The sequence below is a fragment of the Eutrigla gurnardus genome, assembly GCF_963514095.1.
Source record: "Eutrigla gurnardus genome assembly, chromosome: 3".
Classification (NCBI taxonomy): domain Eukaryota; kingdom Metazoa; phylum Chordata; class Actinopteri; order Perciformes; family Triglidae; genus Eutrigla; species Eutrigla gurnardus.
Genome location: NC_139917.1, coordinates 5,048,523 through 5,072,361, shown reverse-complemented (window position 1 = coordinate 5,072,361; position 23,839 = coordinate 5,048,523). Strand labels below are relative to the sequence as shown.

The 23,839-nt window shown below is 42.1% G+C and overlaps 1 protein-coding gene across 1 annotated transcript; it reads left to right on the top strand.

The window, feature by feature from the left end:
- The first annotated feature begins 1,728 nt into the window (after positions 1-1,728).
- LOC311011468 (E3 ubiquitin-protein ligase TRIM21-like) lies at positions 1,729-23,821 on the top strand. The gene is made up of 11 exons (XM_084006417.1): positions 1,729-1,873; positions 10,321-10,849; positions 12,478-12,658; positions 13,160-13,255; positions 14,907-14,996; positions 15,124-15,267; positions 21,034-21,181; positions 21,415-21,459; positions 21,565-21,591; positions 21,712-21,887; positions 22,218-23,821. Exons 2-11 carry the CDS (start codon positions 10,338-10,340, stop codon positions 22,584-22,586), a joined length of 1,788 nt encoding a protein of 595 aa, XP_083862543.1. The 5' UTR covers positions 1,729-1,873; positions 10,321-10,337; the 3' UTR covers positions 22,587-23,821.
- The last annotated feature ends 18 nt before the right edge of the window (positions 23,822-23,839 follow it).

Sequence of the window (23,839 nt, the reverse complement as noted above, 5' to 3'; positions counted from 1 at the left end):
CCTGCTCCAGACCAGGCTAAGTTCCAGGATCTATTTAATCTCATCTCTTACCTCAGTCAGCAGTCACCACAAACGGAAACCAATAGTTATTCCACTGCCCACATTGTTATCACATATAACTAGACACACTGTCATTATTTAAACGTTTGTGATCATTCATTTCAATCATTTTGGATAATTATGATTTTAGATGATGTTGCTATCATTAGGTAATTTACAGTTTCCCATAGACTATAAGGAAAATGACGGAATATTAGAGCCACAGAGAAAAAATAAAAATTCACAGACTTCGAGAATGAAGTCATACATTTATGAGAATAAATTCATAATAGTGTAATAGTGTTGTTTTAGAGGAGGAGAGTATTAAAGTATGTTTTGATGACATTCCTAGCGAAAAATCTGCATTTTGTTCTCATATTATTCAGTGAATGTATATGATCTTTCGTTGGTTAGGGTTAGTTAGGGTTAGGTAAATGCTAACTAGGAGGAGCCAGGGATCCACAATCTTGCAGTTGCCAGGCAACCTGCTCTACCTGCTGAGCTAAACCCCCAGAGGGTTATGGTTAGGTTTAGGTCTGATGCTCTCTAATAACCAGCATAAAGCGCATTGGTCACGTGACCACGGCTCTGTGTAATACGCAGGAAAGCATACAAAATTATCGTGCTTTACTTTTCAAACTTTTTAGTACGAAAGCTGAGTGAGAGCAGCCTGACCTCCTCGTATGCCTCCATGAGGATTTCTGCCTCCGGCGGGGAAAAGTATGCCGCTCTATTTGCCATGGTGAATCAGTGAATCTGTGATTGGCGACGGGGTCTATTTGAGGGAGCCGTGAGCGCGCACCTATCCAGGATTGGTTTCACCTGGCTTGATGAATCCATGTCTGCTCATCCTGGCTTGGTCTTTGTGCAACCAATTAAGCCTGGACACTCTTGTTTTGGATCGATTGAGCTCAGCTCAGTCACTTATCCTGGATGTCTTAATCCTAGTTTTGTGCAACGAGCCCCAGGTCTAATAGCATCATAATTTACTGTACAACACACTAACGTTACTATTATGACAAAGCACAATCATTTAAACAGCAATAATGACTCATACACAGGCAGCATACACGGCAAGTGAGTTTTTTCTCATAAATTTGGGACTTATTCTCATATATTTGCACCATTTTTTTCATACAGTGACCAAAATACGCCATCAAAAACATCAGTATAAGAAGTATGTTGATACATTTGTGTTAACACTTTTCATAATACAATTGCTGCTCCAAGTGCTTTGCAATCAGGTGATGACGTGAACCAAGTGCATGAAATTAGGATTATTCGTATGCCAGAGCCAGAAACTGCGATCTGTGTAACAATTTAAAGGAGATTACCGTCTCCTTCAAGGTGATCTCGTACACGTTTAGATCCCTACAGTCCTGAGAAGACGTGGAATGAGGCAGAATAAACGATATGGCATGTTCCATCAGTGTGGAGAGAAAAATAAAACAAATAAAAATGCAATAACCTATTTATTATTTAAATTCATTTTGCACGCTAAACTAATACAATCTTGAATTGCAGCATTTCAAATGTAAATTGTGCACCACGTTTGTCACGTTGGCCTTGTTTGGATTCAAAGAGCAGAGAGGAGTGTTTAAAGCTGCATACCTGCACCAGTCGAGCAGGTTGGGCTGGATGGGAAGGAGGGCACAACGACAGAAGGAAGAAAGTAAGGGGAGGAATGTGTGACTGCTGAGCACACACAGGACTGATATGACGAGGAAAGACCAGCGACACGGACAGACAGTGACACCCAGAAAGCCTTGGAAATACGCCGCGGCAGTGTCCCACCACTGACGTCTCCTCTGGTATCCCCTGGTCCTCAGAGCAGGTGAGACATTTTTCAGGTCCAAACACATGTGGTGTCTTAACCAGAAACGTGAGATAACAACAATTTGAAAAGTAAATATATGTGCCAATGTAGTGTTTCTGTATCGGTTTTGGACGGTTTCTTTTTACCCATATTTGTAATTACACATTGAATTGTGGGAGCAAGGACCTCCGCTGGCACAGGCATCAAGCCAAAGCTGAAGGTCCATAAAGCTGCATTCTCTCTGCTGGCCATCGGGGGGTGACTCCTCTGATTGTATAGAAGTCTATGAGAAAATTAGCCTACTTCTCTCCTGATTTATTATCTCAGTAAATAGTTTCAAGTCTTCTTCAATCCAGCATGATGTTCATTTAGTACATTATGGTCCATTTAGAGTCCACCAGACCAGAAAGCAGGGGATGCTTTAGGGGCGGGGCTACCTGGTGATTGACAGGTCACAGATGGATCCAGATCCAGTAAAGTTGCTGCTCGGGGTGCCGCTCTGCTCCCTGTGTTCATCAGATCCACCCGTCGCTCCTCCACAGTCCAAATATGGTCACTTCCTTCTCTGGTCCCTTCACATGAGTCTTCAAAAACGTAGTCCACAAACCAACAGGTGACATCACCATGACTACGTCCTTGTAGACGGTCTATGCGCCAGCAAGTTGCCAGAGGCAGTGGCCATCACAAACTAAATCTTAAATTGGATTTGTGGATTCGGAGAAACCGACCTCACACTCCTTTGGTAAATATAAAAACGAATGCTTGTCTAAGACGATTCATGTTAAGGAGTTAATGTGAGCTCAGTATCGTTGTCGTTCTTTTGTTAACCTGTGGTACCCTTGATGTTTCCGTGTTACTCATTTTCAGACTCTAATGCAAGTTTGATTGTGTAACATATTTGTAGTGCATGGTGGCTGAGGTCATTCTGTAAATCTACAGAATTCAATGGTTGAAGGAAATGTCCAGAAGGACGTTATCTCCTTTCTTACAGCGTGGGACTTTACGCTCCGTCGTTATCAGCAACACCCTGAAAAGGTTCCAGCTAACCATAGTGTTTGTTATGTGTCCCACTAAAAGCCATTTCTAGAGCTGGAGCATTGTTTTATGATGGGATTATTATGATTGTGAGTGTGTGAAAGAATGTGGAAGATAGTGGAGATTGTAGAAATGACTGCCTATCTGGTTGATTACAGCCAATCACAGCTCAGCTCCTGGGGAATTTCTCAACGTGGGACAATTCACTGAGTGTTACTGCCGACAGCTGTGTTGTCTAACTCCAAACTCCACCTGAGTCTTGGTTCTGCAGCAGCAACCTCACATTTCTCATCACTCACATTCAACTGAATATGTTTACAATGGACAGGAAGGCGTAAAAGTAAAAGTAAACTATAGCTATCGTTCTGGGGGGTCGATTTGCTTTGGGGTTTTTTTTTTGCAATGGAGTGATTAATTTTGTGATTAATTTTTACCCTTTTTTATATACAATGTATGCAAGTAAAAACTAAATATATAGAAAATAAATAAAATTCATAATGATAAGAAGAAAATCTAAGGTGCCAACCACTACACCACCTTTCAGCCCTTAAATAAACATATAAATCAAAGAAAAATATACAGTAATAAATATGAATAAAAATGATCGCAAACCCTTCCTTTTTAACAGAATGAATAATTCAGTAATTGATGGATTGACATACATGAAGTGTTCATCAAGGGTGATATTTTAATTTATCCTGTATAGACTTAAAAATCCAGCAGAAAAGAAACACTTTTAGATCACATCCAGCAATTTCTTCATATTCTTAACATAAAAAAAAATGTTTTTGTTCTTCCTGGAAAACAAAATCCATTTGATCACATCAGCTAGTACCAACCAATAATATCATGGCATCTATCCATCAACCAATCAGAGCTGGAGAAGGTGGTGTGTTCATCTTTTCAACCCTCAAACCTAATTCCTCCCGTTGGTATGTCCCGCCTCCTGTTTCACTGGAAACACGTCGGCGTATGATGATAGAAACGTGTAATCAATCACTCAGCTTCAAACAGACTGGAGTTTTACAGGTGACTCCCTCATGTTTCATATTCTCCAGGGTTAAAGTGTCAATCTGTAAGATTTGAGATGTGTTGCCTCTAGCGGCCTCTCTGGCAGTAGACTTCCGATTCTTTCTAAGATTCTGGAGAAAATTGTCTACTGCCAACTGAAATTATTCTTAGATGAGCACAACAGTCTTGAAGTGTTCCAGTCCGGGTTTAAAACCAATCACAGTACTGAATCGGCACTGTTGGAAGTTTTTAATGATATTCTTTTAGCCACAGACTCTGGCCACTCTGTTGTTCTGGTTCTGTTGGACCTAACAGCTGCCTTCGACACAGTGGACCACCAGATCCTCCTGTCTCGCTTGGAGAACTGGGTGGGTATTCAAGGTGGTGCTTTGGACTGGTTTAGATCCTATTTGACTGAGAGAAGTTTCTGTGTTCGCCTTGGAGCCGCTCAATCTTCTGTAGCGCCTCTCACATGTGGTGTGCCTCAAGGCTCTATTCTTGGCCCTCTTCTCTTTACGCTTTATTTACTTCCTCTGGGATCAATTCTTCGGAAATATGGCATTGGTTTCCATTTGTATGCTGATGACAGTCAGATTTATCTGTCATTGAAACAGGGAGATGCCAATCATCTCTTAGAGTGCTTTGCTGAAATAAAGGCATGGATGTCAGTACATTTTTGGTTTTTTAAATGATAAAAAGACTGAGGTACTGTTGTTTGGACCCAGTGATGCCCCACAATTACGTATTGATTTGGGCCCGCTGAGCCATTATTTAACACAGGCAGCTACAAACCTGGGTGTCAAAATGGACAGTGACCTTAAGCTTGATCAACAAATCAAATCAGTGGTCAAGTCCAGTTTTTATCATTTAAGACAGCTGGCAAAAGTCAATTAATTTCTTCCTCAACACCACTTTGAGATTTTAATCCATGCTTTTATGACAACTCGTTTAGATTACTGCAACGCACTTTATGTCGGTCTGAGCCAGAAGTCCCTCTCTCGACTTCAGCTGGTTCAGAATGCTGCTGCTCGACTTTTAACCAGCACCAAAAAGCAAGAGCACATCACCCCGATTTTAGCACTGATTCATTGGCTCCCTGTTCGTTTTAGGATTGATTTTAAAATTCTTCTCTTTGTTTTTAAATGTCTTCATGGCCTCGCCCCCCAATATCTGTCTGACCTGCTCCAGCCATACGCTCCCTCACGCTCCCTCAGGTCAGCAGATCAATCGCTGTTAGTCGTTCCTAAAACGAAGAGGAAGTTAAGAGGGGGCCGCACGTTTTCAGTCGCTGAACCAAAACTTTGGAATGAACTGCCTTTGCACATCAGGCAGGCCGACCCACTTCCTGTTTTTAAATCCTCTCTGAAAACACACTTTTTCTCTTTGGCTTTTAACACAGTTTGAGATGTTGTCTTTTATTGTCTTTTATTGTTTAACTGTTTTTTACTGTTTTATTTTGTTTTTAATCTATTTTATGTGTTTTATACTCTTCTGTTTTTATGTGTGTGTACAGCACTTTGGCCAACTTTGGTTGTTTTTAAAGTGCTTTATAAATAAAGCTGAGTTGAGTTGAGTAGATGGAACTGCAGGTGAGCCTCTGGGACTCATCTCCCTCACCAACAGTGTGACTGTCTCTCATCTGCGTGATGCCTTCAAATGCTCCACACTGAAAGGAGGTCCTGGTTTTCCCTCGTTGGCGGTCACTTTGCTTCTTGATGACTTTCCTTCTTCACTTCCATTAGTTTGTTGTTTCTTTTTCTTGGACTGGAAGTTGAATGGTCTTCTTGCTCTGCCTGTTGATCCTCCATTGTGAGTCAGCAGTAATGAAATGTACCTGGTCAAACACTTTAGACTAGAGGGAGCCTGACTCAGCAGTGGGAAGTTACTGATTTCCCTTTCCAAGTAAACGCAGCATACTTCCGTGAGTAGCTCCACCTGCAGACCAACCGCTGCTGACTGACGGAAAATGAATTAATTCATTTAGCGGGAATGTCTCCACAGACACGGAGATCCTATTTCTGGGCAAAGCAGCAACAAGCACTCTCATTAGTGGCCACATGATCAACCACCATTGTTTAACTCACTCTTTCATAGAGAGGAACTTAAAAGATAATTAAATAGATGGAAATGTTACAGACTGCCACTTTAAAGACATCATGACAAGGTTTTAATCTGTATAGAACTACACAAAAAGGTTCTGAGTGTTTCTTTGTCCTGGACGTACAGAGAGAAGATGTAGAAGTCCTAATCTAACTGGGTAAAGCAAGCATATTTCTTAAAACCTTTCATTGTTACTTTGAAAACGTTTCCATAGAATTTAATTCAGAGCACTCTGGACTGAAGTCTGACCTCACCTGATAAACTTCACTCTGGTGTTTGTTCACATTGTTACTCCTATTGTTACTTCTGTTTTCATTTTGGATCAGTGTGGCACAAAGATATTATCGATTGATCGTTGATCAAAGCGTCGTCCCCTCTGAAAGTTGACTTGTACAACTTGTACTTGATGTCAGTCACACTGGTGGCCAGTTTACTATCACTGTTTGTCATTTGTTTATCCCGCCTTCAGATCTGATTGGTCGACCCTTTCTCAGGTCCTGTGCTTTATAAGCAAAAGTCATATTTTGTGAAAGTGTGTGTCTGTGTGTGTGTGTGTGTGTGTGTGTGTGTGTGTGTGTGTGTGTGTGTGTGGGTGTGTGCTTCCAACAAACATCCAGCAGACAATGAGAGCGACAGACACACATAATTAAACTAATCTAGTAATTAAACTTCTCACCAAGTGTAACTATGACTCAGCATTTTAGCCATTAAATAAACAGCTAATTCTGTAGAAGCTGCGGCTGACAACAATGTGGCTAATCATGTTACATTTCCTAAATTGTTACAAGTTGAATAGATAAAGAAAAATAGTAGCTGATTATGATACAATTCTGAGTAAATAATTAAAGGTGCCACCCCCGGTTTGTATTACAGGCTTTCTATCAGTTACAATAAATGGCTGAGATTACCCTTGTGACATCAACAGGGATAATTTCTCAAATATGATAAAGCTGAGGCTCGCCATGATGAGCAAAGTGATCTTTGTGTGTAAAATCAGGATGTAGGACGAAGTGTTGTTAATTACTACTGTAATGAATGCTCATTATGAATGTTTTTGACTGATAATCGACCTTAACCAATCTATTAACCAATCAGTAGTTCCCTGCCTGCATACAGCTGTTTGAGTCCCCAGTTCACATGTACGTGAGGTTTTGCAGCTAAGGAGTTGCGTTCATCGTCGTGGAGACAAGCAGCCACTTTCCACCGTGAGTCTCCACCTTATCATCAGTTTGACTGTGATAATGTCAGGTGTGTGTCTGCAAACAGTCTCACAGCAGTTTGTGAAATAGTCACAGATGAAATCTACTGGTTTCATGTTCAGGGACACTAGTTGTCCATTTTTCTTGTGTCTCAGCACTAAAACAAGGTCAATGTAAAGTTAATTTGGATCCTTTTTGTTGTGCTTCGGTGCGGTAGGAAGAGTTGTGCTTCGGCACTTAGGAAGAGTTGTGCTTTGGTGCGGTAGGAAGAGTTGTGCTTTGGTTGGCACGGTAGTAAGAGTTGTGCTTCAGCGCGGTAGGAAGAGTTGTGCTTCGGCGCTGTAGGAAGAGTTGTGCTCCTGCGCTGTAGGAAGAGTTGTGCTTTGGCGCTGTAGGAAGAGTTGTGCTTTGGTTGGCGCGGTAGAAAGAGTTGTGCTTCGGCGCTGTAGGAAGAGTTGTGCTTCGGCGTGGTAGGAAGAGTTGTGCTTCGGCACTGTAGGAAGAGTTGTGCTTCTGCGTGGTAGTAAGAGTTGTGCTTCTGCGCTGTAGGAAAATTGTGCTTTGGCGCGGTAGGAAGAGTTGTGCTTCTGCGTGGTAGTAAGAGTTGTGCTTCTGCGCTGTAGGAAAATTGTTCTTCGGCGCGGTAGGAAGAGTTGTGCTTCGGCGCAGTAGTAAGAGTTGTGCTTCGGCGCGGTAGGAAGAGTTGTTCTTCAACGGAGTAGTAAGAGTTGTGCTTCGGCGCGGTAGGAAGAGTTGTTCTTCAACGCAGTAGTAAGAGTTGTGCTTCGGCGCGGTAGGAAGAGTAGTGCTTTGGCGCTGTAGGAAGAGTTGTGCTTCTGCATGGTACAGTTGCTCATGCAGGGGCACAAGCACTGGTATGTATGAGGGTATGACATATCATCGATAGGCCGTTCCTCTCATTATAGCTCAGTGTTAAATACTGTTGGTGACTGTGCAAGACACAGATGGATTCTGGGTCAGACTTGGTCATGCTTCAGACTTGTTGTGTGAGTGGGACCAGAGTGGAACTGGACTGGAACATAGTGCGATGCTCCCTCCTTTTAGGATAAAAATGCCACTCTCTAAACACTCTGATCCAGAGGTCGAGTGCTTACTAGAAATGTGTGCAGACGTAACTTGTCAGTAAAGTTGCAGTCATGTTCTCTGTGTGTTTCTCTCTTGTGATGACTAAAGAATATCATCATTCTGTATTAGTGTCATTGTCATGGCACTCAGTCTATTTGTTACTACTCAGGATCTTTAACAATGTCTCACAATCATTTTTTCCCAAAACAGCTGGTCACTGTAGTTTTTAACACATAGTGGAAACATGAGGAAATGTTGCGTTTGTTGGGGACTATTTTCAGCGGTGGATTAACCCACGTTTGATGCTGGTGAGTTTTTGTGTCTAGCAGGAAGGTGTATGTGGGATTGAGCCACAACGATCTCCAGTGTGTGTTCATAGTGATTAAGCTCAACACACTCATTAGCTGGTTGACAATAGTTCTGATTGCAGAACCAACAGAAGAGGACGTGTGGATGACTTGAGTTTATTACTATATTTAACATTTTTACGATTTTTACGATTGCAAAACTCACTTGTTTTTGTGTGTGTGTTAGCGTGGGTGTGTTTAAGTGCAGGAGGCACACACACATTCAGGGGCCGTCCAGACGAAAACGTTTTCAGTGCGTAAACGCAGAAGTCTTGTGCGTTTCACCCTTCCATCCATACGAATCCGGCGTTTTCGCGGCGTGAAAACGCACTTTTTTGAAACCAGCTCTCAGGGTGCAAAAGAAAAAAACGGCCCCCCTCCGTTTCGTGATCGTTTTCGTGTAGACGGCGAAAACGAAAACGCTGACGTCATCGCCCCGCTCCTCGACCCTCGAGCCTGACTTCTTCCCCCGCGACGTCTCGTAACAACAACAACAACGGCGGCCTCCGTGCTCGTAGCAGATATTCTGCTCGTCTGTACGACGGCGTATCAGGGCCACTGTATGAAAAAAAAAAAAACGGAGCCGAGAGAGGGGGCGATATTCCGGGAAAAAAGCTACTTTATTACGATGCTGACAAACAACCGCTAGCTAACTTCCCATGAATGTAGGCATTTATTTGTCTAATTAATCCATCCCAACATGTGACAACGCCTCGTCAAGGTCCTTAGGGTGACGGCTGTTGATGCTTATTGTTGGTTTTATTTATATGGGCCAAATTGTCATCTTATGGGTGTTTATTGATCGGGTGGTCGGGCTGAGATTAGCCGTGACTCTCACGTGTTGCAATAGCAATGGCAAACATCCGGTCACGCTCCATCTCTTCTTCTGCGTTTTTGTAGCAGAAACAGCGCTGCATAAGGGCCTGGAATATGTACTACAGCGCGCTGAGTCGTTTTCAGTGGATTCGTCTGGACGCGGATTTTCTTGAAACGACGCCAAGGCAAAACGGAGAAAAAAAGTTTGTTTTGCTTCGTCTGGACGGCCCCTCAGACAGACTGACATTCGAGCTGCTGCTGCTGCTCAAGTTTTAATGCTCATTGGATGGCAAGGCACACACAGCATCCATCCATCCATCCATCCATTGTCTACCGCTTATCCTGTATTCAGGGTCGGGCTGGAGCCGATCCCAGCTGTCATTGGGCGAAGGCAGGGTACACCCTGGACAGGACGCCAGTCTATCGCAGGGCCAACATATAGAGACAGACAACCATTCACGCTCACATTCACACCTACGGGCAATTTAGAGTCACCAATTAACCTATCCCCATCCTGCATGTCTTTGGACTGTGGGAGGAAGCCGGAGAACCCGGAGAGAACCCACGCTTACACGGGGAGAACATGCAGCCCACACACACAGCAGTTAAATGAAAATGCATCAGGATGCAGAGAAAGTAAATAAGAGAAAATATTTATTTCCCAGTGACGTGAATTTGTTTTTACGCAGGAATCTTCTGCACTGATACTCTCGGAGACTGATTGTGTCGTCAGCGAGGCCTTTCCACTGTATTCCGCATTACCATGGGAACCTGTTTGAGTTTTTATAATGTAAATGTGATGTGTGAGGGAAAATGTGTCTGAATCTGAATGAGATCTTTGTTTCTGATGCAAACACTATCTGTCATACAGCTCAACGTTGGAAGGCTATGGCACTGCCTGCATCCATCCTGTCTGAAGACCAGTTCACCTGCTCCATCTGTCTGGATGTGTTCAACAACCCGGTCTCAACACCATGTGGTCACAGCTTCTGCCAGGCCTGCATCTCCTCCTACTGGGACGGAGGAAGAGGAGGCACCAAGGTCTACCAGTGTCCCCTCTGCAAGGAGTCCTTCCACAAGCGACCAGAGCTCCAGATCAACCGAACCCTGAAGGAAATCACTGAGCAGTTTAAGCAAATGGCTGGAGAGCCTTTGGATGGAAGAGGTGGAGGAGTGGATTCAAACCACCACCATCACCTGGGCCTGTCTCCACCACAGAGGCCGGTGGAGATGCCGGACACCATCTTTGCTGAGATGATTACTCGTTTTCAGCGGCTGCCGACTCCCGGGACGCCTCACACCACCGTCTCCTATCGCGCTGACCCCCAAAGTCCCAGGTCCTTCCAGGCTCCGGACAATAGGCATCCCGACCCACCTCCACCCTACTCACCTCCCCGCAGGTGTCAAACTACATTCCTTCACACCGATCACATCGAGACACGTTGCCTGCAACATGTGTTACCTGTAAAATGCATTGCCTGTAAAACTCATCAAAATAATGCCCAAGTAACGACATAATGAGGCTGATTTGTAAAAGGCCTGAGCTTTGTTAGGTCTATCCGCAAAATGATAAGCAAACAACTTTTAAAATGAAAATTGTTTCCTGATCAATCGGGCTATGCTAGGCTATGCTAACACTGTTTCCCCATAAACACTTAACATAACGTTGTCTCGGAGTCGGCACAAATACGGCAGTGACCTTATTGTTTGGACCACAGACAGTCTCTGGTTTGTACACATAGTTTTGTTTGGTCTCTGTACTCACGTGAGGGTCTATCTTAGAGCTCTTGGGGACCACAGATCGCTACCAAATGTTTTGTCTCCATTTCTGATTCAGCCCACTCGAGGCAGTCCGGTGTGAATTTCCGTGTATTTGCATTGATTTTATATGCAAGTGTGCCACATTAAAATTGTGCTTTTCACTTCACTACACATTTGATCATCTGGTTGATGACGCTCCACAGGCTCATCAGGCTTTACCTGATGCACTTCGCCAAAGTGTAGTTTTGAAGCGGATGTTCCTGTTGCGCCGTGTCTCCGTGTGATCGGGGCCTCACACTACGTTAAAATGGGTCGTCTTTAATGCTCCACAAATATTACAACAAAAGTAATGGGAGCAAGTAAATGTAACATAATAATCACTTAAATTCCCATTTGTTTGAAGAACTGACACATTCCTGGGTTGATGTTGGGTGTGCCAGATAACAAGCTAAAATGCTGGCGGAGAGAAAAGTGGAATATAGGAGACCCCGAGAGGCAGTATGAACTCTCCGGATAGAACCAACAATATACTGATCATTTTTTATTTTTTTAACCTTACATTTAAAAAGAAAAAGAAGAATGAACGTGTGTTGTGGCGTGGAAAGATGGCCTCACGTTAATGTGTACTGGAGAGATGTTTATTAGCAGTAAAACACATGAAAAGCATAAATCTGAGACAAACAAGCACCAACCAAATAACAGCAGCTCAACATTCACACGGACAATATATCAAGTGGCTCCTGAGGTTTTCCGATAATCCTTCGCTATTACTAGTCAATCAATCCAGGTGCATATACAAGTACACAGGCAGGTAGTCGAATGAGCTGCGGTGGGAAGCCACCACAATACCATATTATCATGGTGATATCAGTCACGAGATCATCTTATTGCAAATTTGTTTGTTGTGTTGTGACAACATATATTGTGATTTATTACCAAATGATGCAGTTTGTCTCAGAGAGACAGATTTACCAGCACTGTAATAAGAGAGTATGTAATAAGAGTATCTGAACAGAAACAAGTCAGCACCATCTAGTGGGCGGAAGAAGCAACTGCTACCAAAAGGTTTAACTCGTATTTGCGTTGATAGTTTGCCACAGAAAGTACCACAATACTTTGCTGTATGAAGTTTTTAAATGTGTGTCATGTGAATGTAGCAGCAAAATTGTTTTGACTTGAAAAATGACATTGAAATGATTAATTAATGAAATTAGTTTGTCTTCACAGATGCAGGGTAAGTGAAGCCTCTATTTTAATGTGATGACAGGTGCAGTGTGAGCAGCCCCGGTGAGTCTCCACCCAACCTGCCTCTGTGTCCCGTCCACCTGAGAGGTCTGGAGTTCTTCTGTCGGACCGATAACACCTGCATCTGTGGCGTCTGTGTGGAGACGGGAGAGCACCGAGGACACAGCATCACGCCTGCCAGGAGAGAGTGGAACATCAAGAAGGTACCACTGTGTGTGTGTGTGTGTGTGTGCATGTGTGTGTGTATGTGTGTGTGTGTGAGAGAGAGAAAAGCTGCCTACAGGAGGCTCCGCCCCCAGCTGAATGATACTATGACTAAGTGAGACTTTCTTGAAGTGACCAATTATCTTTTAAACTGAGAAACATCATATGTGTAATTTATGGTAAACGAATCCAATTGACACATACTGTACCTAATCTTCTCAATTAAGACACAAGAAGGGGCGGGACTTGAGAAGTGCAGGAAGTGAGTTGATGTCTCGCACTCATAATTCTGTTGGCCTCAATCAAAAGATGCTATTGACCAGCTTGTGCTCTGTGTTTTGCAGCCAATGAGATTATGGTCTATAGAAGCTTGTGATCCCACAGAACTGTAGGTCCATCTGGTGGAGAATGTGACAGGCTTCGGGATTATGATGAGAGATTCGTTATAGACAGTTATGCATAATATAATAAAGGAAATGTGTGTCTTTTGTCGTCTCAAGTTCCAGTTGGGTATTGCAGAGGTGGAACTGAAGGATCTCATCTGTGTGAGAGAGAGGAAGATGGAGGAAATACACAACTCCTTACAGGACATCCAGGTGAGTCTTCAGTCTTTGTTCAAGGTTCAGACTTGGTTTGAGACTGTAGACACATTTGAGGAGGGGCAGGGAGGTCAGGGTCTCTGCAGGTACAAGCTGTGTCCCTGTCCAGCATCCGTCCTTCAGAGGTCCATTTAGAGACCAAATGTGTCCCAGTCCAGCGTCCGTCCTTCAGAGGTCCATCTCAAGACTGAATGTGTCCCAGCGGCTGAGAAAAGTGTCCCGTCTCAAAGTCTCCTTCAAATGCAGCCCAGAAATGTGGCTTCTTTTCCTGGATCCAACTGATGGACCCTTCATGGCCCAACGTATCCCAGGATGCATCATGACAACTGGATTTTAATCAACATGGCCTCTACGAGGATCAGCAGCAAGAGATGCAGCCGAATAAACTCTCTATCACAAACCATCTCCTCCATCAGAATAACAAAGAGTTTATCTTCCCATTGAAGTCACATGTAAACATGATAACAGCCGACTCATACAGCTGACATCATCATCTTCATGCTGTTCAGATGAAGTTACAGGTTTTTAAAAAAAACAGTCAAACAAAGCGAGATAAAACAAAATGTAGCATCAAAAAACATTGCAACATTTTATACAAATGCCAGCCTTACAATGTTGTAGTGTGTCAGTAGTGATTGAGAGGGATTATTTATGAATCAGACTTACATAACATTACTAACATTATTGGATAACTTTAATGTATTAACGTTAGTTATTTTGTGGTGGCCCTTAGCCCAAAACTATTGAAGTGGAGGTGAAACATAATTTCCAGAGTCTCTATCTTGGTATGCTGATGTATTTCCAGTCAGACGGAAGGCGGGGCATAACGTTGGGAGGAATTTGATGGAAAAGATTAACTCACAAACTTCTCTCTCTCTCTCTGATTGATGGATGGATCCATGTCATGATGTTATCGGTTGAAAATCGTTGCTACTACTGACCTAAGCATGCCTCGTGTCTTTTTTTCCATGAAGAAAAACATAATGGAATTTTATACAAAAATTCAAAGAAATGTAAGTTTTCTGTCATTTTTTCATCTTATATAAATAGGTGAACGATATGATATGATAGGAAATGTGATCAAAAAGTGTTGAAAAGGCATTTCTTCATTTCAGCTCCACTTGTATAGAAGTAATTCTGTGCCATCAGAGTTTGAATATGAATTTCTAAGATTGATTTTTTTTAGTATCAAAATCAGACTTTGAATTTTAAAAACCATCAAATTTCTCGCACTGAATTTTTTTTGTCTCTGAATTTGAAAAAAATTCAGTGTAAAAAAATTAAATGTCAAAAAATTCAGTCTAAAAAAATTCAACATCTCAAAAAATTCAATGTCAAAAAATTAAATGTCAAAAACTTCAACGTCAAAAAATTCAACATCTCAAAACATTCAGTCTCAAAAAATTCAACATCTCAAAAAAACTAAATATTAATGAAACAACATAAGAAGGAAACAACGGAACAACTGAACAATGGAACAACGGAACAACGAAACAACGAAACAACGGAACAACGAAACAACGGAACAACGAAACAACGTAACACACACACTGGCCGAGGTGGAGCAGCACTTGTAGAATATCCTCCACAGTTGTTCATAAGTTTAAAGAAAAGGCCTCACATCTATTGACGTTCATCTTTTCTTCAGGCCGCTGCTGAGAGAGAGACAGAAGGAACGGTTTCTGTGTTTTCCAAGCTGATCTCCAGTTTGGAGCGCTGCCAAGCTGAAATCTTGGAGGTAAAAACACAGATACCAGAAGTATGGAGAGAAGCTCTTAGTTTTCATTGAAATAAAAGTCCTGTTCATGCACAGAAAGCAACATCCTGAAGTATGTGAACTAATCTCCAACACGTGTCACCTCCAGGTGTTGGCGGTGAGTCGGCGAGCGGCTGAGCACAGAGCTCAGAGTCTGCTGAGGGAGCTGCAGGTGGAGATAGCCCAGCTGAAGCAGAGGAGTTCAGCACTGAGCCAGCTGGCTCTGACCCAAGACTACGTACTCTTCCTCAAGGTATGGAGGAAATACAGCCATCCACTAGTCATGCATAACTAAACCCATAGAGGGATGAAGTCCCGCTCCTTCCTGTGTTCATGTTCATGTTTAAATTTTACCATGAAGAAGGAGCGAGACCGGTTACACCACTACAAGGGACTTAACCTCTCTCTAGGGGCGGGACTTAGCCTCTCTAGTTCATTATAAATCTATAAACTGTTGTGTTACTGAATATTCAGAAATGTGTAATGTGTTGCTCAACTAGAGAATCTGAGTTTCCTTTTCCACTGCAGGAACTTTTCCAGGCACATCATTAAACTCTATAGGACCTTTATTTACATTTTGACCACAGGAACCTGATTCTTTTGGTTCCTGGCTGTAAAACTTTATTTAAACTTAAACTTTATTTATTTATATAGCACCTTTCATGCAGAACATGCAGCCCAAAGTGCTTCACAGAGCAAGAATAAAACAGAAGTAGACAACAAAAGAAAGAGTCCAGCAAAATGGATAACACAAAAGTGAAATAGGTCAAGATAGACCATACAATTATAAAATGTATATAAAAAAAACCAAGTCAACAAACATAAAAACTACAGCAATAAACCACATTAAAACCTATGAGGAGAAAAAACACAGAGGATGAAAAGTAAAAAGAAAGGAGGGCACAGCAGTGAATGGTGAGGCACCTTACATAAAAGCTATGCTAAAAAGATAAGTCTTAAGCATTTAAAAAAAAAAATGTCTACAGAGGTGCAGTCCCTTAGATCCACAGGCAGACTGTTCCAGAGAAGGGGACCACAGTGGCTAAAGGCGGATTCCCCATATTTCTTTGTGGAGGTTCTTGGCACGACCAGGGGTCCAGCTGTCGAGGATATGTCTGTGCCAGGCCATTAATTGATTTAAAAACCAATAAGAGAATCTTAAAATCAATTCCAAAACTAATAGGCAACCAGTGCCAAGGATTTTAGAATGGGAGTTATGTGTGCCCTCTGTCTGGTCTTCGTCAGTACTCGGGCTGCAGAGTTCTGGACCAGTTGTAAGCGGCCTAGTGTTTTTTTGGGAAGACCAGACAGAAGGGCATTACAGTAATCGAGTCTTGAAGTAATAAAAGCATGGATTCGTTTTTCTGTGTCAGCTTGATTCAGGAAAGGTCTGACTTTGGCGATGTTTCTGAGATGATAAAAGGACGTTTTTGTAATGTTTTTGATGTGAGCCTCAAAGTTGAGGTTGGAATCTAAGGTTATTCCCAGATTTTTTACTTGGTCTTTTGTTTGGTGTGCCAGTGAATGTAAGTGCTGAGCCAGGTAATCTCTCTAGGTTTTAGGGCCAAATGTTTTTATTTCGGTCTTATCCTGATTGAGTTGTAAAAAATTGTTAGTCATCCAGGTATTTATTGCTGCTAACCAATGAACTAAGTTGTTAATAGGACTGAGGTTGTGTGGCGATACAGCGATGTATAATTGCGTGTCGTCTGCATAGCTATGGAAATTGATGTTGTGGTTTCTAATGATTTTGCCAAGTGGTAACATGTAAATAGTGAACAGAACAGAACCTAAAATGGAACCTTGTGGGACTCCGCAGGTTATATCGTTTTTGTCTGAGGATAAGGGTCACAGAGAAGTCACGCCCAGTCAGATATGACCTGAACCATTGTAAGACCATCCCCGAGAGGCCAACCCAGTTTTCCAATCTGTTTAAAAGGATGTTATGGTCGACTGTATCAAAGGCTGCGCTAGGGTCGAGGAGAACCAGAACAGACAGCTTGTTCGAATCGCTGTTGATTCTAATGTCATTTAATACTTTGACATGTTTTGACTGTAGTTACTGCTTCAAAATAAACTCCTCCTCCTGGTGAATATATGACAAGACTTTAACCAAGAAACTATCGATCCAAGCACCAGACTGTCCTGATTCTTGACATTTTTCCCTTGTAAAAGTGAAACATGAAATATTTCCATACCAAAATCACATTCTTGTGGAGCTTCTCCAGGTATGTTTTCAAGTGCAGCTAATTCCTCATTCTGTTCACCAGTCAAATAGGCCTGCTCACATATTGTCCTACATACAAAATGTAATACATTCATTTCCCCACTTTTTCCCTCTCGACTAATGTTTTTTTATTGCCTACATTGTCGCTGAACAGTTAAGGTGACACCCTGGTCAAAACAACAGAAGCAGAACACTTGTGTATTATATATCTAATGTAGTTACCCGACTCCTTACCAAATATGATAATACACATAATGGTTGAATGCTTGGCTTAATTATATAGAAGTGGCATTGTTTGCTTTTGTATATTACTGATAAGATTAATATCAATGTTTCTGAACCAAAAATGCATTTCATATCAAAACAACGTAGCAAAACAACGCAACGCAACTATGTCAAGCAACAACGTGCAGGAACAACATAAAGCTACAACACTACAATATAATGCTACAACCCAACGCTACAACGCAACCTACCGCAGCAATGAAACTAGCATATATAAATAACAACCACCCTTAACATAATGTCAGGTAACAAGCTTAACAATGTTACGTAACACACATTAAGACAACATTTAATTGTTGGTTTCAAACTGGACACAAACAGTGGTTTCCTTGGAGAAAGTCCTGTGTCTATTTGACCCATCCATCGTCCCACATCTCCCCCTAGTGGACTTCCTGGCTTGTGAAAGTCGTTATTAGACCACATAACTTTCATTAACTTTCTATATTATGTCACATAATCCAAATGAATGTTTATTTATTTAATTTATTGATTTCAGGGACATTGCACACTAATCAACAGCCAAGGTGAGGTGTAGGTGAGCCAGAGTTAGCCAAAGAGGCTAGTTTGCATCTGTAGTCCCTGGCCAGATATTCAAAAGGAAACCTAAAATTACAGAGATAAAATGCATGTATAAGCAATTATTAAAAAACAACATAGTAAGAACAAATTGACAGACAGAGGCAATAGATAATACATTAAACACCCAGCATACATAAGACATTATACCCTGTGGACATTATGGGCCCTAGTTTCGTGGCGCAGCGCAGGGCGGTGGAGGGTGGCGGAGCCGGCGTAATGCAAGTTTCGACCCGCGCAGCCTTGCACACCGTCAGTTTGGCAGTTTGGTGGATCGCCTGTATGAAGGTATTATTGGTGCAAAAGGTTTGAGCACCTGTAACAGTGGAATTTGTAGTTGTGACAGTGATTGTGTATGTGTATCAGTAAATTTGAAGTCACAGACTCTATGAGTTGTGTACTTGTAGATTTTTTTTCTCTCCACAAATACAACACAACACTTACACATTCACAAATTCTTAATTACAGGGGCACAAATCCTATTTTACAAGTCACAGATTAAAAAACTGACACTCACATTTTTGCTCCTATTGTTATAGTATATTTGGTGCAAAACATATTTGTGTACCTGTATCAGACAATGTGAAGTTGTGGACAAAATTTGAATGTGTGCAAATCAGAATGTGAACTTGTGCAATAAATGTTCAATGTATGTAAAATAATTTGCCACGACACAACACAACACAACACAAACACAAATCGAGAAGTACAACTGCGCAAATCTTCCCCACGAGTCGCAGATTCTGTTTCCTTCACCTACAAATCACAAATCCCACCTCCACTGAGATATGTGGAGCAAAACGATCTGTGCATTCAGTCTATGGTGCAAAAGGCGGGTGCTGATCTGAGAGCGACTGATCCCACAGCCAATCAGAGGAGAGGGGCTTTTCCCCCACAGCCAATCAGAGGAGAGGGTGGATTCAGCACATGCTAAACTAACAGCAGCAGAGACAGCGATATAGGCAACTTTCAAGGTAGGTTGTATCTTTAACCACATTAATAAATAAACCCCAACGCGAAGCTGAGAAATTTAGCGTCCTGTCACTTTTCTTCTGTTTTGGTAACCATCCTCCCGGCCGTGTGCATTTGTTTTCATTTGTTTTCATTTTCCTAGAAGGCAGAGGAGAATAGGAGTAATTTACTTTACTACGTTGAGATCTTTCAAGCATAGATATTAACTAGTCTTTTTTATAGATCCATGTTTTAAACCTAGAAAGAATCATCTTGTAAAAGAGCATATAAGTTATATGAATCTGACTCTTTTCCTTCCACGTCTGTTTTCTGAAAACGAAACCTGCATGAGCCGGTCTGACCCGGGGTCACAGCTCTCCTCTCTTACAGTTTGACAGATAAGACTACAACAATACACACACATACGTATATTCATTGAAAACAAATGCACACGGCCGGGAGGATGGTTACCAAAACAGAGGAAAAGTGACAGGACGCTAAATTTCTCTGCTTCGCGTTGGGGTTTATTTATTAATGTGGTTAAAGATACAACCTACCTTGAAAGTTGCCTATATCGCTGTCTCTGCTGCTGTTAGTTTAGCATGTGCTGAATCCACCCTCTCCTCTGATTGGCTGTGGGGGAAAAGCCCCTCTCCTCTGATTGGCTGTGGGATCAGTCGCTCTCAGATCAGCACCCGCCTTTTGCACCATAGACTGAATGCACAGATCGTTTTGCTCCACATATCTCAGTGGAGGTGGGATTTGTGATTTGTAGGTGAAGGAAACAGAATCTGCGACTCGTGGGGAAGATTTGCGCAGTTGTACTTCTCGATTTGTGTTTGTGTTGTGTTGTGTTGTGTCGTTGCAAATTATTTTAAATACATTGAACATTTATTGCACAAGTTCACATTCTGATTTGCACACATTCAAATTTTGTCCACAACTTCACATTGTCTGATACAGGTACACAAATATGTTTTGCACCAAATATACTATGACAATAGGAGCAAAAATGTGAGTGTGTCAGTTTTTTAATCTGTGACTTGTAAAATAGGATTTGTGCCCCTGTAATTAAGAATTTGTGAATGTGTAAGTGTTGTGTTGTATTTGTGGAGAGAAAACAAAATCTACAAGTACACAACTCATAGAGTCTGTGACTTCAAATTTACTGATACACATACACAATCACTGTCACAACTACAAATTCCACTGTTACAGGTGCTCAAACCTTTTGCACCAATAATACCTTCATAGGACACACCCCGTCGGTGTGGCGCAGGTGCGCTGAGTGCTGACTGCGCCTGGTCTATGAAACTAGGGCCCTATGACATTATGCAGCAGACTAGAACAGGACAAACACACCTACATAAAAGCACATATACAGCAGCATAGAGCACAAACAAGCAGGACAAACATATACAGCAGCATAAAGCACAAACACGCAAGATAAACAGAAACAGCAGCATAAAGGACAAACATGCACCACCAACACATTGATTTAGACACTAACATGCACAGCACGAAACAGGACATGAGCACATGAGAATGAAAACATTCCTTTGCAGAAACCTACAAAATGTGTTTGCTTGTAAGATATATATTTGTTTTCACATTTGTAGACATTGCTCTGTTTTTATTAGACCACTTTTCTGTTATTACTAAATGGTAAATGGACCTGCCTTTATATCACACGTTTCTAGCCTTTTCTACGTGCATTTACACTACATTCAGTCTACATTCACCCATTCACACACATTCATACACTGATCACATACCGATCTTCCAATTGGAGGACGACTGCTCTACCTGGGAGCCACAGCCGTCCCAACATCCCTCGTTCACTGTTATTACTGTCTGTTTGCTGTAGTACTGTAGTAGAACTCAGTGCATTATCTCCCAGCACATCGAGGGGTTTGGAGATAATCTTAGGACAATCCCTAAAACCAGATGTCACATCTGTCTTTGGCATTTCCTCTGCAGACGTTCCCTGCCCTGTCCAGCCCTCCACCAGCGAAGGACTGGTCCAGCATCTCTGTGTCCTCTGAGCTGACCTCAGGGACCGTTCTCAGGACCGTCAATCAAATGATGGCGCAATTTCAGGAAGAGATGAAGAGACTTCCGAAAGCCTGTAAGTCTTCATTCAGACCAAGAATAAAGCTGGATCGTCAAGCAAAGTCCTGCTAAGATTTAACAAACAAACATATCACCTGTACTGTTCATTCTTTTAACTGGGGCAAAGGACCAAAAATAGTCCACATGTTTTTTGTTCTAGAAGCTCTGATATGTCTCATGTCTTTCTGATTAGAGCTCACATCAGATCCAAACAGTAGAATAAAAGAAATGTTCTTTATTCCAAATTAGGCCAGCGATCCCTGTCGGACCAGTCAGTGCCCAGGACCAACCCAAGTAAGATTCTGATGACCTTGAACTTTTTCTGATGATGTTGAATTCAATGGATCAATAAAAAAGCTGCAAAATACAGAAAGGAAATAGATTCTCTTTTCTTTGCAGAGACAAGGAGGGTCCAAGAATATGCTGGTAATCATTGCTGCCTTTACACTTCGCGTCACCTCATTTTAACTCATGTATTGTTATTTATGGTATGGTATGTTATGGTAATTTAATCCCCAACCGTCACACTCTCTCTCAACCTTTCAGCCAGCATCAATCTCGACACCAGCACAGCCCATCCTCGTCTCATCATCTCAGCAGACGGGAAGCAGGTGCACTGTGGGGACCGCAATCAGCCCGTACCCGACAACCCTGAGCGCTTCGACCGGGTGGTGTGTGTGCTAGCTCGCCAGGGCTTCAGCTCAGGACGCCATTACTGGGAGGTAGGTGGGACACCATGTAAAGATGTGTACCTGACAACAGTCAACAGTGTGTATTTCAAAACTACCTTCCCATACATTTAAAAGACACTCTCAATTATAGTTCCAGGGAAAATCATTTTTCTGGACCAAACGGACTCAGTTTGACATAGTTTGCCGCGGCTTGAGTGAAGCTGTTTGTATGAGTGGTTCAACACCTCGGGCCGAGCATTTAGCTCATTCTGAACAGCTATGTTTTGAATGGCCACTGCACTGGTTTAATTTAAATTGTTTATCAACCTTACCCTAATAGGTGTAAAGACAGCAAGCTATTTCTTACTGGCCCTTTTCTAGGTGGAGGTTGGAGGAAAGACTGACTGGGATCTGGGAGTGGCAAGCCAGTCCGTCATTCGGAAGGGCAAAATCACCGTCAGCCCCGCCAATGGCTACTGGTTCCTCAGCCTGCGGGATCGGACCGACTTTTCCTTCCGCACAGAGCCCTCAACCAGCCTGACGGTCGGCCTCAGACCCTCCCGGGTTGGAATCTACGTGGACTACGACAAGGGAGTGGTGTCCTTCTACAATGTAGAGGCCAGATTGCTCATCTATACCTTCACAGGTGTTTTTTCTGGCACCATTCATGCATTCTTCAGCCCCTGTACTAATAAATCAGGACAGAATGAGGCTCCACTAATCATTTGCCCTGTTGCAATGACAGAATGAAAGCCAACATCTTTACCGAGCAACGCCTCCGCATGCTTCCATGTTTGTTGGAGGAAGACTGAGATGCACAAACATACCTCTGGAACATATTTGATCACATCTGCCTATCATTCCTTCATTGCAACAGCGTGGTTCCCAGCATTCGTCACAGTGAAACTGCCAGTGAGAGTAATGGTGAATGGACCTGCATTAATATAGCGCTTTTCTAGCTGGCTAGCTACTCAAGGTGCTTCACATTCAGTCACTTTTACCTGTTCACACACTCACATTCACACACCGATGGCGCAGCATGCAGACTTGAGGAGGACTTGAGGGATTCGAACCACCAATCTTCTTATTGGAGGACGACTCGCTCTACCTTTGAGCCACATCCGCCCCCGAAGAGTGATGTCCAGTTACAAGAGGAATTGAAATTAATTTGCATTTGATTGGACCACTAAAAAGGGTTCGGGCTTAGAATGTAGAGCTGTGGCATAACGGAGGACTGCTCAGTACTAGCTTAGATAAGCCACTTCATATTTTGTTTTACAGGGAATACTAGATTTTCATATACAAATATCATTATTTTTGTTTTGTTTTTGCAATTATTGTAAAATAGGTGCCCAATATGATGGTGATTTATTGTGTGATTTATTGTTTTTCATTTCATCTTGACATTAAGAGACCTTTTTTTTATCAGAGTACAGAACAGCTGATGAACTGTAAAATGTAGCTTTTTTTATTATTTCCTGTGAATATTACCTTCCATGTTTCTGGGCCCATAGAACATGGGGACTAAAAGGTTTAAAGCATGCATTGTAAATTAATTTTATACATAAAATATTTCTGTATAAATTGCTGTGTAATATTCTGCAAGTGAATACTGTTAGGGCCAAAATGAATCTGGGTTTAAATTTAGTTGCTAAATCTAAAATATACTTTGTTTATTACTTTGCTTTTAGATATACTGCGTTATTATATGGACTGATATGAGGTCAGAAGAGTATTTTGTTTGGGCTTCTCCTCCCCCCTCCTCTCTTGTGTCAGAGCTGCTGCCTGCAGTGATTTGAGTTGATTAATGACACCTGTGGAGGGATGAACAGATGAACAGACACTTGTGAGTTGTGAGAGTGGGAAGCAGGACAGTTTTTTGACTGCACAGGGCAGATTGCAGAAAGTTATTTCCATTGTTTTATTTTTACTAGTTTATTCTGATCGAAGTGTTTTGTTTGTTATCAATAAATCGGATCAAGTGACTCTGGATCTGCGACTGC

Excerpts from the sequence above, each read along its gene's own strand:
- LOC311011468 (XM_084006417.1), top strand. The coding sequence starts at position 10,338 with ATGGCACTGCCTGCATCCATCCTGTCTGAAGACCAGTTCACCTGCTCC. Across the intron at positions 21,182-21,414 it reads GAAGAGACTTCCGAAAGCCT|GCCAGCGATCCCTGTCGGAC; the intron begins GTAAGTCTTCAT and ends ATTCCAAATTAG. Across the intron at positions 21,592-21,711 it reads GAGGGTCCAAGAATATGCTG|CCAGCATCAATCTCGACACC; the intron begins GTAATCATTGCT and ends TCAACCTTTCAG.